The sequence below is a fragment of the Eucalyptus grandis genome, chromosome 8, assembly GCF_016545825.1.
Source record: "Eucalyptus grandis isolate ANBG69807.140 chromosome 8, ASM1654582v1, whole genome shotgun sequence".
Lineage (NCBI taxonomy): Eukaryota > Viridiplantae > Streptophyta > Magnoliopsida > Myrtales > Myrtaceae > Eucalyptus > Eucalyptus grandis.
The window spans coordinates 62,918,283-62,937,203 of NC_052619.1; the positions used below are offsets into that span (position 1 = coordinate 62,918,283).

Here is an 18,921-nt window from a genome sequence, read left to right on the forward strand (position 1 = left end):
GATTAGCAAAGGAGGGAGAACCTGAGGTAGTTGTTGATCTAATAGACTTACCAAAGTTCGAATGGAAGATGTCTCTTGTTACCACATTCTTTGATGCCCAAGTCAGTGAAGCAATTCTAACTACTCCTCTCAACCCTTCACTCCTGCATGATCAATTAGTTTGGACTGCTACGTCTTTAGGTACCTACACAGTGAAAAGTTGTTATCATTATCTCTCTTTGACACATCAAACTCAAATAAATGTAGCATCATCCTCTTATACCAACCCTACCCAGTTATGGAGGAAAATCTGGCATATGCGAACTGTTCCAAAGCTTCGGGTGTTTCTCTGGTTAGCTTGTAAAAATGCCATCGCTACAAAAGAAAATCTCTATCAACGCCATATTTCCCCTCATCCCTTCTGTTCACTATGTAACAACAACATTCCAGAAACGATTGAGCATATTTTCTTCTTCTGCCCTTGGACAAAAGACATCTGGAATCATGAAGAAATTAGGGTCACGATTTTACCTACCTCAGTTCAGCATTTTGATGCCTGGGTTGCCACCCGAGCTTCTCTCTCACGAGCGTCTCCAGACTTCGAAGTGATTGCCAGTGTGCTGTGGGAGATCTGGCGTCAACGAAATAATGCAGTCTTTCGTCAGAACCAACTGGATCCGCTCCAAGCCGTGGATAATGCCCTTGCCCAAAGCAGAATCTTCAAGCTTTTACACCCCTCTGTACAACGGAGTAACAACAACCTCGTCAATTTAGATCAGAGATGGAAACCGCCTGAAAAGGGATGTATAAAATGTAATATTGATGGGACTTTTCGCATAGGGTCGGAGCAAGGATCAATCGCATGTATTTACAGAGATAGCAAAGGTGTTCTTACCGATGTGATTACCAGATCTGTGCCAGCCCAATCGGCTTTCCAAGCCGAGATCTATGCTCTCATATCAGCTCTTCAACGGCCGATCCAGTAGGGGCTTCATCTTCAACACTTAGTGATCGAATCTGACTGCATACTGTTGGTGGAGATCGTTCGACTGCAACAGCGGACGCCATGGACGGAATGCCATCTCTTCGCGATTCTCAGCGACCTATTTGCTCAATGCCCTAATCTCTCTCTTCAACACGTTCGACGTCAAGCAAACCTAGCAGCCAACCGGGCTGCTAAAGCCCATAGGGATCAAGGCCCACTTAGAAACTGGCTTCTTTTCCCTCCATGTATTTTCTAGGACATCCTGTCTTCGGACGCTAGTGCATCTGCTTGTATTACCTTATAATATAATATATGTTATCTTTCGACCAAAAAAAAGTGATTTTTTTAACCTAGACAAAAAAAAAAAAATGCATTCGTGCATGACTCAATTAACAAATTAAAATTAGGACACTTTTCAAAAAATTCATATTGCTTGGGTGATAGATTGCTTGCGTAGCGTAACAAGAAATATAACTTACCTTCAAAACAGCTTTTAATCTTTGTATTAAGCTAAAAATAGTAATTAAAAAGAAGGAATATTATCAAAAATATCTTAAATCTATTGTTTGCATGTTGACTCAATCATAAATTTTTCAGTTTAGTTAATTTAATCTTAAACTTTGGACAATGTGCCAATTTAATTATTCTGGTAAGTTTGTATCAGAAATCATGTTGACATCAAGTGTGCCATGTAGGACAATTGGCATTGACGTGGACAATTTTATAATTTGTAAAAAATAAATACTTGTGAAGGTTAATTAGTAAGTTGATTTGATTACATAACTCATTATGACATAAAATCAGCCTGTTAACATAAACCTGATGTGAAATATCCTTAAATGTTATAAAATCTATTTGCAAAATGCAATAACCGTCAATAAAAGAAAGTTCTTGTAATTGGTTGTGTCTAATTGGATCAAATATAGGATATGTCCATATAAACCCATTAAATTAAATGGCTTTTACGGGCTATCCGTATCCGGCGATTAGACACGAACACAATACGATTATTAATTGTGTCTTGCAGTTGACATGAAATTGACCTAAACACGATTTGACTTCGATTGGAACCTGTCAATTTCGTATTGTGTTATTAGGTCGTACCAGCAATCGTCATCCCTATCCGCCGCTTCGATTTGAACCTGTCAATTTCGTATTGTGTTATTAAGTCGTACCAGCAATTGTCAACCCTATCCGCCGTTCCACCATGTGCTAGTGGAAGTAAAGCCGGGGCGATCCCAAGTCATAGCCCGATCAAGTTTACGCGGGAGACGAGCATGGCTTCCTTGAGCAAATGGGTTTTCGTTCTTATCACTTATCAGAGGGGGATTCAAACCACTTGAGAAGCCACCGCACCGGTAATTGAATTGTTCGTTTGGTATATTTTATTATTTGCTTTACATCCTACCTTAGATTTTGAGGTGCACTTCGTTTTGAGCAATGCTAGTCCTACTAAAGAGACAATCCATAACTCATTCATCTGCACGAAAGAGTAATTTTCTCGGTAACTATCGAGGAGAATTTCTTGATTCATCGAGTTTTGGACGAGAAACAGTCGCTCTTAACTTCTGGCCTATTCCGAAACGACTTCAAATTAGATATCGAATCCTTAGAGCACTCGAACTCGAGACGAGCTTGAATAGTGCTAAATCACGCCGACTCGGCTCTGCTCGATTGCATGTAATGAGACTTCAGCCTCTCGAGGTTGCAAAATAGCCAGTCGCTTTAAAGAAGAACTAGAGGTAACTAGGACGTGTTAGCTTAAGTCCAAAGAGGGCCAGCCCGCCAGAGTTTCCAACTCGGAGGCTAACATACATGCTCGAAATGGAACCCACATCAATGGCTTCCTACCATTTAGTTTTTGCCCATCATTTGTTGAATCAATAGCGTCGCACGTCCACGGCAATTGGAACAAGGCCAAAGTCGAGGTGAGTCTTCTATTGGTTTTCTTCAAATGTGCAGCACGACATGACAAATCGGGGTGATTACATGTCATGCAATCGGACTCATTTAACCGAGTCGAACGTAGCATATATAATTGTTGACATCATTTAATCGTCTATAGTTTGGGAAAAGTATAAAAAAAAAATCTTAAACCTATTATATTGATATTAATTCAATCTTAAACACCTTTCAATTGAACTCATTTAATCCTAAAACTTTTCATATTAGTACCCCTCGCCAGATCTGGCAAGGCCGATCCTCACCCGAGCTAGGGTGGCCTCGTCAGGCCTTGCTTGGGCGAGGGCGAGTCCCACCATCGTCGGCACTTTTCCTATGTTTACATTAGTAATTTTCAGCTTAAATTAGTTAAATGCACTGAATTGATATAAATATGAAAATGTTTAAAACTAAATTAGCTAAATTGAAAGGTTAATGGCCGAATTGGTGCCAATGCAACATATTTAAAAAAAAAAAAAAAAAATTGGTACTTTTGTCATGATTGAAATAGTAATTAATAGTACATACACGAGAGAGAAAAATAATTATCACCAAGCGACAAGTTATTCCTCCTTTGGATTGCTCGTGATAATCGTTAAGCAACAAGTTGTTCCTCGTCAAAAAGTCTTTTGAAATCATTCGATTCCACCTAAGATGTTAATGATTATTTCAAGTGGTGTTGACTTGAGCATCCGCTATTGTGCTTGTGCGGTCGTCTGTCGGGATTCGACCAGGGCTGGATAAGTTTCGGGGTAAGCAGGCCATCGACGTTAACGTACCCAATTGATCCCTAAAAGTCTACATCGTCACCTTCTTTGCAAATGATTATTCTTATTCTTCGGCCTTTTTCTTTCTTTCCGGTTTGCTAGATGAAGTTTTTCGAGCACCGGCTCGACTCGCGAGACACGAGCACACATGCGCAGAATGAAAGGAGTAATTTATAAGTATACTCGTCTCGAGATCGATCGCTTCAAGTTCCAAGTGAGGGGGTGTCCAATCGATGGTTCCACTTGACTGAATTACAAACTTTGTATGTAGGAACTGTCAAACCGGGTGATTACGTATCTAGATATGCTCACTAACTATTCTTATTAGCATGCTAATTGATACATTTTCATTATAATCGATGATTATAATATTAGAACCTACCCATGAAAAATCGGAGCCGAGCAATTCACGAGTCACGACTTACGACTATTTTACCGCTGCTTCTTCTTTTTTTGTTTTGGGCAACGCCTTTGTCCTTTTAATAAAGTCATCGGACGCGTAAATGCGCAAGCGGTCAGACAAGACAAGCACATTGTCGTGGAAATTCCTAATCTAATTACGAAAACAGGGTATAAATTTATAATATATTACAAGGTCAGTCCTCGCAAAACGGGATCACGAAAGGTTGTCTGAAACCGTGTGAAGACTATAGTTACAAGTATGTTAAAATAAGAAACGGCGACTCGTGCATGCAACTCGGTGGAATGGATATGGGGTGGCTTGACAATAGATTATAAGAATTTTAACTTAAACAAATGACATGGCTTTGCTTTGCTTCGCGGCCCATGCGCCGTCACAGACTTTAGGCGAGGCTAGCCGACACCAGACTAGCTTGCTGGTAGCCAGCTTTGACCTCACCGGCCCCTTGTCAGCGGCCTACACTCTTACATGAGATATGGACATTTTTGGAATTATGAAAGTTTAACGAGGGCAAAATTGGGACACAATGTATTTGCATTCCAAAAATTCTCAAAGTATCTTCGCATTTGCATTGAGCTGAAGGCATTTAGAGGATTTAGAAATGCAACCATATTTGCATTTAGCGACCTTTCTAAAAGTGGTTCTCAAGCCGGCGTATGTCATCCAAGTTCTCCCCCTTTTGATGTGTTCTTTGTTCCGCTTTTCAGGGGACAGCATGAGAAAAGGTAAAGATTAATGAATTGATTTCTAATGACAAATTCGTGAGGGTCTATATGTATTTTGATGGGCCGTGTTCGAGCACTCATGTTGATGCCCTTAATTTGTATTTTTTACATTACTATTGATTGCGATCATTGAAGATAATAGTCCCGATCTCCTAAATCCATTCATCCTTCTCATTAGGGCCATTCAATTATAAGTTAGAATGTATATTGGTTAAAAATCGTTAATGTAACAATTTTTATAATTTTCAGTTTTTTCTAATCTATTATGTGGAAGCCTTGCCCTCATTTGTTCTGGTGAGGATGAACCTTACCCGAGGCTGATGAGGTTGAGCCTCATCCTATGGACGGTTGTCGGCCATCATCAAGACCTAGCAACTTGCAAGAAAGAATGAAGGAAAAAGAAAACATTAAAAAATTATACAAAATTATCTATGTAAATAACGATTGTGCTATATAAAATGATCAACGTCTACATCAGCAATTTTCGACCAAAATTAATCAGAAATATTCCATTGATAAATCGTCAAAATATTTAGAATCAAATTGATCAAATTAAAAGATTTAGGATAATAGATTTAAGATTTAATTTATTAATTGTCACTTTGGATATAGTTTATTATATATTGAAAACATGCCATAAAGTATTGATTGATGAAGAATCATTTCTTATCCAAATTATGTGCAGCGCTCACTTTAGTACAAAAGTTTTCGCTAGCTTACTTAAGTACCAAATCCCAGAAAAAAAAAAAATATCACTTAAGTGTCTTCAACAAAAAATTCCAACTAGAGAAATTACGTGGCTATTATAACTAAAATTTCCATCTGAAGTGACATTTTTTTTATATTGAAGTGATCATTTTTTGACTTGCTACACAATGTCGTTTAGGGGTTATATGCTTATTGAGCACACTAGCAAGTTATGTAGGATCGAAAAGTTAATAAAATATGGCAATGTTGGATTTCTCACAATCCAAATCGAAGTTAGCCTTACGTGATCTTTTTTTTTTTAAGTGACACTTAAGTGATCAAAAAAGAAAATGGCGTTAAAGTGATCGCCATATATAACTTTTGACACTTCGAGTGTCCTTTATCCGATAAGTTAGATTACTCAAGTGATTTTTAACATAGACCTGAAAAAAAGTGCTTTTTTCACATTCGTGCATGACTCATTTAACAAATTAAAATTAGGACACTTTTCCGAAAATTCATATTGCTTGGGTGATAGATTGCTTGTGGAGCGTAACTAGAAATATAACTTATCTTTGAAGCATCTTTTGATCTTTGTATCAAGCTAAGAATAGTAAGTAAAAAGAAGGAAAATTACCAAAAATATCTTAAACCTATTATATACATGCAGACTCAATCATAAACCTTTTATTTTAGCCAATTTAGTCTTAAACATTTGGACAGTGTGCTAATTTAGTTATTTTGGTTAATTTTTATTGGAAATTACTAATGTGGATATCAACCATGTCACGTAGAACAGTTGGCGTTGACGTAGATAATTTTATAATTCATCAAAATAAATATTTTATAAAATCTATTTGCAAAATGCAATAACCGTCAATGAAAGAAAGTTCTTGTAATTGGTTGTGTCTAATCGGGTCACAAGTCGTGTCCATATTAACCCATTAAATTAAATGGCTTTTACGGGCTAATCCGTATCCGGCGATTAGACACGAACACAATACGATTATTAATCGTGTCTTGCAGTTGACATGAAATTGACCTAAAAACGATTTAACTTCAATCAGAACCTGTTAACTTTGCATCGTGTTATTAGCTCGTATCAGCAATTGTCATCCCTATCCGCCGTTCCACCACGTGCTAGCGGAAGTAAAGCCGGGGGTGATCCCAAGCCATAGCCCGATCAAATTTACGCGGCATACGAGCATGGCTTCCCGGAGCAAATGGGTTTTCGTACTTATCACTTATCAGAGGGGAATTCAAAACCACTTGAGAAACCATGGCAATGGTAATTGAATTGTTCATTTGGTATATTCTATTATTTGCTTTACATCCTACCTTAGATTTTGAGGTGCACTTCGTTTTGAGCAATGCTAGTCCTGCTAAGGTGACAATCCACAACTCATTCATATGCACGAAAGAAAATTATTCTCGGTAACTATCGAGGAGAATTTCTTGATTCTTCGAGTTTTGGACGAGGAGCGGTTGCCCTTAACTTCTAGCCCATTCCAAATCAACCTCGAATTGGGTATCAAATCCTTAGAGCACTCGAGCTCGAGACGAGATACAATAGTGCTAAATCATGCCGACTAGGCTCCGCTCGATTACATGTAACGAGACTTCAGCCTCTCGAGCTCGCCAAATAGCCGATCGCTCTAAGTAGAACTAGAGGTAAAAGTCCAAAGAGGCCAACCCACCAGAGTTTCAACTCGGAGGCTAACATACATTCTTGAAATCGACCCCGGCTTCCTACCATTTACTTTTTGGCATTTTGCCCATCATTCGTTGAATCAATTGCGTCGCACGTTCACGGCAATTAGAACATGGCCAAAGCCGAGGTCAGTCTTCTTTTGCTTTTCTTCACATATGCAACACGACATGACGAATCGGGTGATTAAATGTCCTGCAATCGGGCCCATCTAGCCGAATTAGATACAGCACATATATAATTGTCAACGTCATTCAATAGTCTACAGTTTGGGAAAAATATAAATAAATAAAAAATGTCATAAATCTATTACATTAGTACTACTTCATTCATAAACCTTTTAATTTGGTCAATTTAGTCATAAATATTTTAACATTAATATTTCGCTAGATTGGGCAAGGTTGCTTACCTAAGCTAGGACGGCCTCATTGAGTCTCGCTTGTGTGGCCCATTGTTGCTCGTACTTTTCTGACATAAATTGATTGGATAAACTGAATTGGTATAAATGTAGAAAAATTTAAGATTAAACTATCATAATTGAAAAGTTTAAAATTGAATTAGTAACAATGTAATAAGTTTAAGAATTTTTTGGTACTTTTCCCGTGATTGAAATAGTAATTATTCGTGCATGCACGAGAGCGAAAAAAAGAAACAATCGCTAGGCGGCAAGTTGTTCCTCCCTTGGAATACACGTGATAATCGTTAAGCAACAAGTTGGTCCTCGTTAAAAGGTCTTTTGAGGTCATCCGATTCCACCTAAGATGATGATGATGATTATTTCAAGTGGTGTTGACTTGAGCATCCGCTATTAGCCCCCATCGTACTAATAGCGGATAAGTTTTGGGGGCTAAGCAAGCAAGTAATCAATGTTAACCTACCCAATTGATCCCTAAAAGTCCTCATCGTCACCTTCTTCGCAAATGATTAGTCTTCTTACCTGCAAGCTCTTTTGCCTTTTTCTTTCTTTCCAGTTTGCTAGATGATTTTATCGAGTACGGCCCGACTCCTGAGATATGAGTACTCATGCGTAGAACCAAATGAGTCATTTATAAATATAGCCGTCTCTAAATCAACCGCTTGAAGTTTCTAGTGGTGGTGTGTCCAATCGATTGTTCTAATAGACCCGAATTACAATCTTTGTATATCGGAACTGCCGGACCGGGTGATTAGGTATGTAGATGTGCTCAGTCACAATTCATATTAGCATGCTACATGATACATCATCATTATAATCGATGATTATAATATTAGAACCTACCCATGATTAATCGGAGCCGAGCAGCTCTATTCTGCCGCAGCTTCTTCTTCTTCTTCTTCTTCTTCTTCTGTTTTTGGCAACGCCTTTGTCCTATGATTATAATATTAGAACCTACCCATGATAAATCGGAGCCGAGCAATTCACAAGTTACGACTTACGACTATTCTGCCGCTGCTGCTTCTTCTTCTTCTTCTTTTGTTTTTTTTTTTTTTTTTTTTTTTTTGTTTTGGGCAACGCCTTTATCCTTTTAATAAGGTCATCGGACGCGTAAATGCGCAAGCGGTCAGACAAGACAAGTGCATTGTCGTGGAAATTCCTAGTCTAGGTAAGAAACGACGGTATAAATTTATTACATATATGACAAGGTCAGACGTCGCAAAACGTGGTTCCGTGAGGTTTTCTTAAAACCATGGGAAGAGTATAGTTACAAGAATCTTGGGATAAAGATACGGCGACTCGTGCATGCAACTCGGTGGAACGGATGTGGGGTGGCCTGACTAGATTAGGAGAACTTTAACTTAAACAAATGACATGGCCTTGCTTCGCAGCCCGTGCGCGACCGCGGACCTTAGGCAAGGTTGGCCGGCACCAGACTAGATTGTCGATAGTCAGCTTTGGCCTCACTAGCCCCTTGCCTGTGGCCTACACTCTCACGTGAGGTGAGGACATTTTCAAAATTATGAAAGTTTAACGAGGGCAAAATTAGAAAGAAAAAAATATATTCCCATTTTAAAAAACACGTCAAGTATCTTTGAATTTGCACTAAGTTGAAGGCCTTTAGAGGCTTTAAAATTAGGGGTGAGCATATCGGACCGCTCGGACAGGATCGGTTGATTTGGTCCGATTTCTAGGGGCGTCAATCTGGTTCCCGGTTCCTTGAAAATGAAAATGGTAATTTTCTATATGGTTCTTGGTTCCGAGGGTGGAATCGGACCAAATCAAATCGGTTGGTCCAATCCGGTTCCCAATCCCCAAAAATGGAAACTAGTCCTCCCAGTCTAATTTTTGGTTCCCAAGTGAAATCGGACTAGACCGAGAACCGATCACCGGCAACTGTATCTTCCAAGATCTCCAAAAAAAAAAAAAATTGTCAAACAGTACTTGCTTTTGCTCAAAGGCCTTTCGAAAAATGGTTCTCAAACGGGCATATGTCATCCACGTTCTTCTCTCTTTTGATGTGTTCTTTGTTCCGCTTTTAAGGTGATAGAATGAGAAAAGGTAACGATTAATGAATTGATTTCTGAAGTCGAATTCGCGAGGGTCTCTATGTATATAGATGGGAGATGTTTGAGCACTCATGTTGATGCGCTTAATTTGTATTTTTGATAGTGTTATCGATCGCAATTATTGAAGAGAACAATCTCGATCTCCTATGTCCATCTCATCCTCCTCGATAGGGTCATTCAATTACAATTTAGAATATACGTTGGTTAAAAATCGCTAATGTGACAATTTTTGTAATTTTTTTATTTTTTATTTTTAAAAATTATCGTATGGAAGTCTCGCCCTCATTTGATCTGGTAAGGATGAACCTTACCCGAGGCCGATGAGGTTGACCCTCGCTCGGCAGCTATCGGCCATCATTGAGACCTAGCAAATTGCGAAGGAAGAAGGAAGGAAAAAGAAAAGATTAAAAATTATAAAAAATTATCTACGTTAATAATAACCGTGCCACATAAGACAACCAACGTTAACGTTACTAATTTCCAATCAAAATTAACCAAAAGTATTTCATTGGTAAATTGTCAAAATATTTAGATTTAAATTGACTAAATTAAAAAATTCAGGACTGAATTTACATTCATATAATAGATTTAAGATCTAATATGTTAATTGTCGCTTTGGATATAGTTTATTATATATTGAAAACATGCCATAAAGTATCGATTGGCGAAGAATCAGTTCTTCTCGAAATCTGAATAAAGCTGGCAGATTAAGGTCGATGTTGACCTTTTTGACAGGTGGAGGTTGGACAAGTTTTTGAGTTGGTTGGTGCTGAGTTTGAACGTTGAAGAAGTGCCTCCAAACATAAATAAACTGTCTCCAACCAAAGCTCAAAAACCAACGGACTCTAGCCCCTGGTTTCTTCATTTTTTAATCTTTTTCTTTCATCTGCACCTACCTAAACGCCCTAGCCACCTCTGCATAAATATATGTAAACCCTTCTCCCTACCTGCGTGGGATAAGGCAAAACTCCATCGCACACTCAAAACATTCTCTTTAACTTTCTCCATTTTTGTCCCGAATCCAAGTGCACATTATCTCCCAACTCATTCTTGTTCTCCTCCGAAGGTAAAACCTTTCCTGGTAAGGTTTCAACCAGAGCTTTTGGTCTTCAATTTCGCATCTTGCATTGAGATTTTTACTAGTTGGCTTCTTCTCTATTACATTATCATTCGTTTCCGGTATTGTTGTCTAATTATGTTTGAGAAATTAATGAGCTGGCACATGGGAAGTTGTCAAAGTTAAAATGTCCCATCTCTTGCAATTGGATTACTATTGCATTTTACGTGGGCTCCATATGTAAATGTCACAGGTTAATCAATCTAGCTTTTCCTAACCCATGCGGCCTTAAGAATTTCTTTTAGGAATTTCTTTTCAAGTCAAAGTCTATCTTAAAGAGAAAAACTCTAGAAAGAGGCTCCAAAATGTATTTTACTTATAAATGAGATATAAATGAAGGAAACAAATCTCTATATATCTAGGTATAAGACTAATTATAGCCGTAGATATCATCTTGATCTAACGGTGGAAATTAAATCTCTCCACTTACCAACTACCTGCATTTATTACAATCCTATACAATTATCGTATCATCCGCCCCGTGAGAGCATTTGCAAAAACTCGAGAACTTCCGAAGAAAGATTGAGGCTTGCCCGTTCATGAATCGCTCACGAACTTCATTTAAAAAACCTCTAGATCACGTCGATTCATCAGGCCAAGACACAAGGCTCACTAGACGATAGTGTTTACATTTACGAAGTCAGATTTCTTTTTGCCTCTAGCCTTGCCTTCCGTTGGAATTCAGTGCTCAATTGGTTAATTTTTCTCTAGCTCTAGCAAGAGACAAAAGGACATGTGATATTCTGAGAATAGACAAAAGAAGGCATTGGAAAGCAAAAACAGACGTATCAAACCTGGTTGTCATGCATTTGCTACAAAATTTTCCCTGGCCTTCCAGAAAAAATCAGTGTGATCCGAGAAACTGACCAACTTGTATAACTTCTTGCTTTATAAACCCCATTACATCTCTTCTAATTCCATAATTTTTGCTCATTAATTGCAGTGGTCTCTGTCAAGTGCTCGCACGAGACACACAGACGATCGGGTTTGAATTTGGAACGATGGAGATCCAAGATCATCACCAGCATGCTCAGTGGTCTGACACAGAAAGCAATTGTAGCTCCAGACTTGGTTATAGTGGCCCTTTGAGTAGCACGAGCACCAAGATCAGAAGCAATGCAAGATTCAGGGACGACCAAGATGAGGAATGCTATGTCGAGATCACGCTAGATGTCGGCGAGGATAGCGTCTCGGTTCACGACATCAAGGGAGGAGGAGATCCTGAGACGGCATTGTTCACGAGTCGCTTGGGGCTGCGGCCCTCGTCGCTCGGTGCACAGCTGTCGTTCAGGCTCAGACAAGTCTCACAAGAGCTCAGGCGAATCACCTCGACGAAAGGGCGTAATAATCAGATCGATAGGACTAGATCCGGTGCTGCACGGGCATTGCGAGGGCTCCAGTTTATGACCAAGAATGTCGAGATCGATCAAGGTTGGTCTGAGGTCGAAGCAAGGTTCGATGAATTGGCTCTTAATGGAGTTCTTCCGAAATCACTCTTCGGCCAGTGTATAGGTATGTCAACTGATTTTGCTAAAAAGAAATGCTAGAATCGAATACTTAATTCATATAAACAATGTTAATTGTTTCAAACGGAAAGATCTGCATTTATTACATTGTTTCATCTCAAGAATATTCTGTCAACTCATTTAGTCCTTCGATACATTTCTTAGAAATTAGTGAACTTGCATTAAATTAGAGCAGCGGACTGACAAGGATCGTTGCATCTGTTTAGGGATGAATGAATCCAGTGAGTTTGCCAGCGAGCTATTTGACGCGCTGGCACGACGGAGAGGCATAACATCGTCTGCGGTAAGCAAGCCTGAGCTACGGGAATTCTGGGAACAGATAGCAGATCAAAGCTTCGATGCGAGGTTGCAAACCTTCTTCGATATGTAAGTTCACTTGCCCATTTCACTATAATAGCTTTCACTTTGAATCAACTAAAAATCAGGTTTACTTGGGACTTATTCAGACAAATCCACTGAGAAGTTATTTAATGATGCAGGGTAGACAAAAATGCAGATGGTCGGATCACCGAGGAAGAGGTGAAAGAGGTAAGAGATGGTCAAGAAAAGAATATGATGATGATGATGATGAGAAATGATTCAATGTGAGAGAATAATTAATAAGTTACTAATTTTGATCATATCATTGTCAACATCAGATAATTGCACTAAGCGCTTCAGCGAATAAGCTGTCAAAGATCCAAGAACAAGCTGAGGAATATGCAGCCTTGATCATGGAAGAGTTGGATCCTAGTAATCTGGGATACATTGAGGTACATGTTCAGATCCAAACCTTCGACTTTTTTAAATGATTGTTGACCACATGACCCACGTACCGTGCTTACTAATATTCAATTACTTATCTAAGATATTGCCTTGATTTAAAAGTCTAAATTGAGTCAAGTACCTGAGAAGAGCATCTGCTGAACTCCTGTTTTAGCTACACAACCTGGAGACACTCCTCTTGCAAGCCCCGATCCAATCAAGGTTGGCCCACGCCGGGTCCGAGAGCCGGGTCCTGAGCCAGATGCTGAGCCAGAAGCTGGTCCCAACCAGAGAGCACAACCCCATCAAGAGATACTACAAGGCACTGGCCTACTTCATTGAGGACAATTGGAAGAGGATTTGGGTCATGGGCCTATGGATCTCAATCTGTGCAGGCCTGTTCACTTGGAAGTTCATCCAGTACAAGCACAGAGCTGTGTTTGATGTGATGGGCTACTGTGTGACCACAGCTAAAGGTGGAGCTGAGACTACCAAGTTCAACATGGCCCTGATTTTGCTTCCAGTTTGCAGAAACACAGTCACTTGGCTGAGGAGTAGAACCAGGTTGGGTGTGATTGTTCCCTTCAATGACAACATCAATTTCCACAAGGTATGAACATATTATGCCGCCATAAATTTAGTTGAAAAGTGTATTTGGATATGCATTGAAGGAAAAATTGAAAGAGAACATAATTTACTTCACTAAGCACTTAATCTAATTATAAGCGTTAAATGTATGTGGCCTAAATAGGTGATAGCTTGGGGCATTGCGGTTGGGGTTGGTCTACATGCCGGAGCCCATCTGACCTGCGACTTCCCTAGGCTGCTCCACGCCACCGATGCTGAATACGAGCCAATGAAGCAGTTCTTCGGCGAGAAGCGCCCCAATAACTACTGGTGGTTCGTGAAAGGGACTGAGGGCTGGACCGGGGTGTCCATGCTGGTGCTGATGACCATAGCATACACCTTAGCCCAGCCCTGGTTCCGCCGCAACCGGCTGGACCTCCCCAAGGCCCTCAAAAGCTCACCGGGTTCAATGCTTTTTGGTACTCGCACCACCTCTTTGTGATCGTCTACGTGCTCTTCGTGATACACGGCTACTTCTTGTATTTAGCCAAGAAGTGGTACAAGAGAACGGTGAGTGATAATCTACATCATATTGCTTGGTAATTAATGAGATTTTTACAGTTTGTCCAATATCACATTTCTAACTATGTCTACAAACTCGTTTGCGCAGACCTGGATGTATCTTGCAGTACCAGTCACATTATATGCGTCCGAGCGCTTGCTCCGTGCGCTCAGGTCCGGGTACAAGACCGTGCGGATCTTCAAGGTGAGGCTCGGATTCGATTAAGAGTTGTTCTGTTTTGAAACACTGCAGAATAGTTGTCCAGACTGATGTTTTAAACGAGGCATTCACAATCACAATAACTGAGTTGGGGTCATATTCTGGTGCGTTTCAGGTTGCAGTTTATCCAGGAAATGTCATGGCTCTGCACATGTCTAAGCCTCAAGGCTTCAGATACACAAGCGGTCAATACATTTTTGTGAACTGTGCAGCTGTTTCTCCATTCCAATGGTAACTTTTATTTTTTAACAAAAAAGACAGAGGACAATGATTACTTCTGTACATTACTTGTATTAATCATTGAAAAGGAACTTGGCTAACTGGTCAATTGAACATTATCAGGCATCCATTTTCGATCACCTCAGCACCCGGCGATGATTACTTAAGCCTTCATATACGCACCGTGGGCGACTGGACATCTCAGCTTAAATCTGTATTCTCGAAGGTGATTGTTCGAGTTTATTTCTAAGTAACTTTGCGACATACTTGGTCCTGCCTATTGGCAACCGATTGTGAGAAATCTTCTGAACTTAAGTAAGGTCCGCATCAGTCTAATTACGACATGCTGTCGTATGGATGTATATGCTTTTTAAAAACATGACGAAAAGTCACATTTTGAATGTGTGTAGGCATGTCAACCTCCATCAATTGATCAAAGTGGACTTCTAAGAGCAGATATCGCAACAGGAGAAAATGTGCCCAGGTAATTAGACTTGTTCGCGCAGCTCATGGTCTGCTCGGCTCGCTAGGCTTGAAGTCTAGATGAGCAGATTCAGGCAACACGAACATAGCGTATACAGTTTTTCGTAGAATGGGCAAGCTAATTGGATATCATTTTCAACTAGGATTCCGAGGCTCTTGATCGACGGTCCATATGGTGCTCCAGCACAAGACTACAAGAATTACGACGTGCTTCTCCTAGTCGGGCTTGGCATCGGTGCGACACCATTGATCAGCATCGTCAAGGACGTCCTCAACAACATCAAGCAGCAGAAAGAGATGGAAAAGGGCATCGTAGAGAGCGGCGCGAAGAGCAACAAGCGAAAGCCGTTCCTGACCCGGCGGGCCTACTTCTACTGGGTCACCCGTGAGCAGGGCTCGTTCGAGTGGTTCAGAGGCGTGATGAACGAGGTGGCCGAGAACGACAGGGACGGCGTGATCGAGCTCCACAACTACTGCACCAGCGTGTACGAGGAGGGCGACGCCCGGTCGGCCCTGATCGCGATGCTCCAGTCCCTTAACCACGCCAAGAACGGGGTCGACATCGTGTCGGGCACCCGGGTACGGACGCACTTCGCGAGGCCCAACTGGCGCAACGTCTTCAAGCACGTCGCGGTCAACCACCCCGACGAAAGAGTTGGTGAGCATCCTAAAGCACGTCTAGCACATATTTTCCAGGAAGCATAGACATAATTCACTCCAATAAATGATTAATTATCACATTTTCAGCATCTAGTCGTGAGTCGACTAATGTCAAGATGTTTCCTTTCTTCTACAGGAGTGTTTTATTGTGGCGTACAAGGGGTGGTTGGGGAGATGAGGAGGTTGGCTCAGGACTTCTCCCACAAGACCACCACCAAGTTCTATTTCCACAAAGAGAACTTTTAGCTTTTTAGGTTTATATACTTTATGAATGTGTCATATATGTGATATTAATACAGATTCTTATCTATGCCAAATGTATCAATTACAATCTCACACCGTCCAAAAGGGTCGGTCCAGCACCTGCCTTTTTTGTTACCTTTAGATCATATTAGTGCATGTATAAATGAATATGTGAAAAAGAAAAGGTTTATTTTATGTATAAATGCTAGTATACTTATGCGCAGCAAGCGCAACCACCGATTTTATCGGAACTGTGAGGAAGCATTATACGAGAGCTTAAAAAAGGAGGCCCGTATATTCAATAGCTATAAGAGTCGTCCTTCAATGCAAACTATATGTAGATACAGTAATTTAATGCTGGAGAATTCAATTAACAACATAACGCTTGTAACTCTTAAAAAGCGGAAATAACACAGACAATCCATAAACCTTAGCTCAATGGGCCATATCACCCTTAAATTTTTTATTCATTTAATTGGTCCTTAAACTATTCGCAAATGTTCAATATAATTTCTAAGCTTCCAATTTAGTCAAACTAGTCCATCATCTTTCCAACAAAGTCAAAAAATCATTTCTTCAAAACTATTCGCAATTTTTCGTAATTACAATATTGTTCAGATTTTACATCATAATTTCATTCTAATCGTTTTCCTAAATCAACAAAAAAAAAATTCTATCTTATTATTACTTTTTTTATATATTTTCTTCACAAATATTACGATAATTTCATTTTAGTGTGTATAATAAATAAAAGTAGAACCTCATTAAAATTTGTATTGAGTTGATCCGCTAATTTATGTCGGGAAAATTGTCTAAAAAGTGCTAAGCCTATTGGCTGTCCTAAAATTTCAAAAACTTGCAAATTTAGTCATAAACATTTCGATTTTGTCAATTTAGTCTTAAACATTTTCACAAATTGCCAATTTAGTCATTCTAGTCAATTTTGGTTGGAAATTGCTCACATAATGGTTTAGTTAGTGCCAGCTATCTTATGGTTTTTTTTTTTTTTTTTTTGTCGGTCCTACTCTATTCCTACTTTACACTCACTCGACTTTTGATCGCTCTTGCGGGCGTGGAAGTTGAAACCCACTTCGAAACTTACGCGTCCCCACCCCATCCCTCCTTGAGAATGTGGGGATTTGAACCCACCCCCCTTCCATGTTGGAAAGGTGGTCACCGAGACGAATCTCGGTGGTTAGCTATCTTATGTGACATAAATATTTTTTTCATATCTTTTTAATTTTATGAATCTTGTTCCTCTTCTTTTATTTTCTTTTTCTGTTTTTCTCCTCTGTGATCATTGGCAAGCCTTGTTAATGGCGACCCTTTCCTAATCTAGTGAGGGTGATCCTCACCGAGGTCGGCAAAGCCATTAACGAGGCTTGGCAATGGTGGCAGAGGGAAAAAGGAGAAAAGAAAATAGAAAAGAAAAAAAAAAAAAAAAGGAAAGTAAAGGAAAAAAAAAGAAAAAAATTATAAAATTGAATGTAAAAATTATCCATGTTAGTCACGACCGTGCCACGTAAGATGGCTGACATTTCCTAGACTGTCATATGTTAGTGATTTTGAACCAAAATTGATTGGAAGAAATAAATTGGCAAATCACCAAAAGATGTATAACTAAATTGACACGATTAAAATGTTTAAAACTAAATCGACAAGTTATCAAAATATTTTTGACTAAATTGACATAATTGAAAGGTTTATAACTGAATTAACAGTTGTACAATAGGTTTAAGACTTTTTGGAAAGTGTTTTCAAAAGGAATTTAGCTAGACATATTCGTTCTCATATTAATTTATAGAATTAACGTCACGAAAAATCTCAAACTGATACACTTATGATAAATTTACCATAGACTAATTTTTAAATGATCAAAAACCATAAACGGGTGCGCTCTTGATATATTTACCATCAGTTAGCTTCCATTAAACTTTACTATGAAATTGTTAAGTTGGATGACACATGACAATAAATCAATTTATTTAACAAGTTTACGATTAGTTTTGAGTAATTTTATCATAAGTGTACCAGTTTGAAGGTTCAAAAATTAGTTTGAGGTAAATTGGTTACAAGTGACCACTTTGAGGTTTTTGATGACTCAAAAATTTGTTTGGGGGTATTGTTACATGTATACTAATTTGGAGTTTTTTTTATGGTATTAACTTTAATCTAAATCTTATTATTTATTTCTTGAAAAAACATGTAACTTAAAAGATTGAAGATTTTTAACAATCTAAAAAATTCAAGAACAAGATTTAGATTATTGAAAGTTTTATCAATCTTAAAAAATAAGGAATGAGATTTAGAATAATGTAAGTACAAGTATCTATAGATAAAATAATAACGTTTTCTAGATATCCTTATGAAAACACTTAAACTTAAATTAGCAGAACTATAAACCCGGTGCAACTCTAAATGAATTTCTACTTTTACCATTATAAAGATCATAAGCCAAAATTTACTTAAATTGAACTATCATGCTATTATAGACCAAACAAAGAAAAAAGGTTAATAAAAAGCTAACGCATGTGTTTATTGATATTGGAAAAGGATTGAAATAAAAAGATGTTAATATGTGTAGTAGTTGTAATTATGAAAACTCGAGAATAATACAAAAGGATTTATTTGTCTTTGTTATGGAAAGCTAAGGAACTAGATTAAACAAATTAAAAGCTTACAGACTATATTAAACATTTAAGAATGATTTGACCACATAGAATGAATAAATAGTTTAGGATAACAGTACATATTAAATTAAAGTTTATGGATCATAATAGTCAATTTTCTCTTTAAAAGACAACCATCTTTATTTTTAGTACCTACTTAGATATAACAACCTTTTTTTGCATGTGCTAGGAGTTCGAGTTGAACTACTGAATAT

General features: G+C 38.8%; 1 protein-coding gene across 1 annotated transcript; it reads left to right on the forward strand.

Annotated features, from left to right (window-relative positions):
* Window positions 1–10,657: 10,657 nt before the first annotated feature.
* On the forward strand, window positions 10,658–16,238 carry LOC104429946 (respiratory burst oxidase homolog protein B). The gene is given in 14 exon segments (XM_010042739.3): window positions 10,658–10,778; window positions 11,758–12,326; window positions 12,547–12,706; window positions 12,820–12,868; window positions 12,979–13,092; window positions 13,260–13,694; window positions 13,836–14,103; window positions 14,106–14,221; window positions 14,322–14,417; window positions 14,548–14,663; window positions 14,775–14,877; window positions 15,062–15,135; window positions 15,278–15,792; window positions 15,931–16,238. Coding segments are annotated over 13 exon segments (2,667 nt in total). The 5' UTR covers window positions 10,658–10,778; window positions 11,758–11,815; the 3' UTR covers window positions 16,041–16,238.
* Window positions 16,239–18,921: the final 2,683 nt, after the last annotated feature.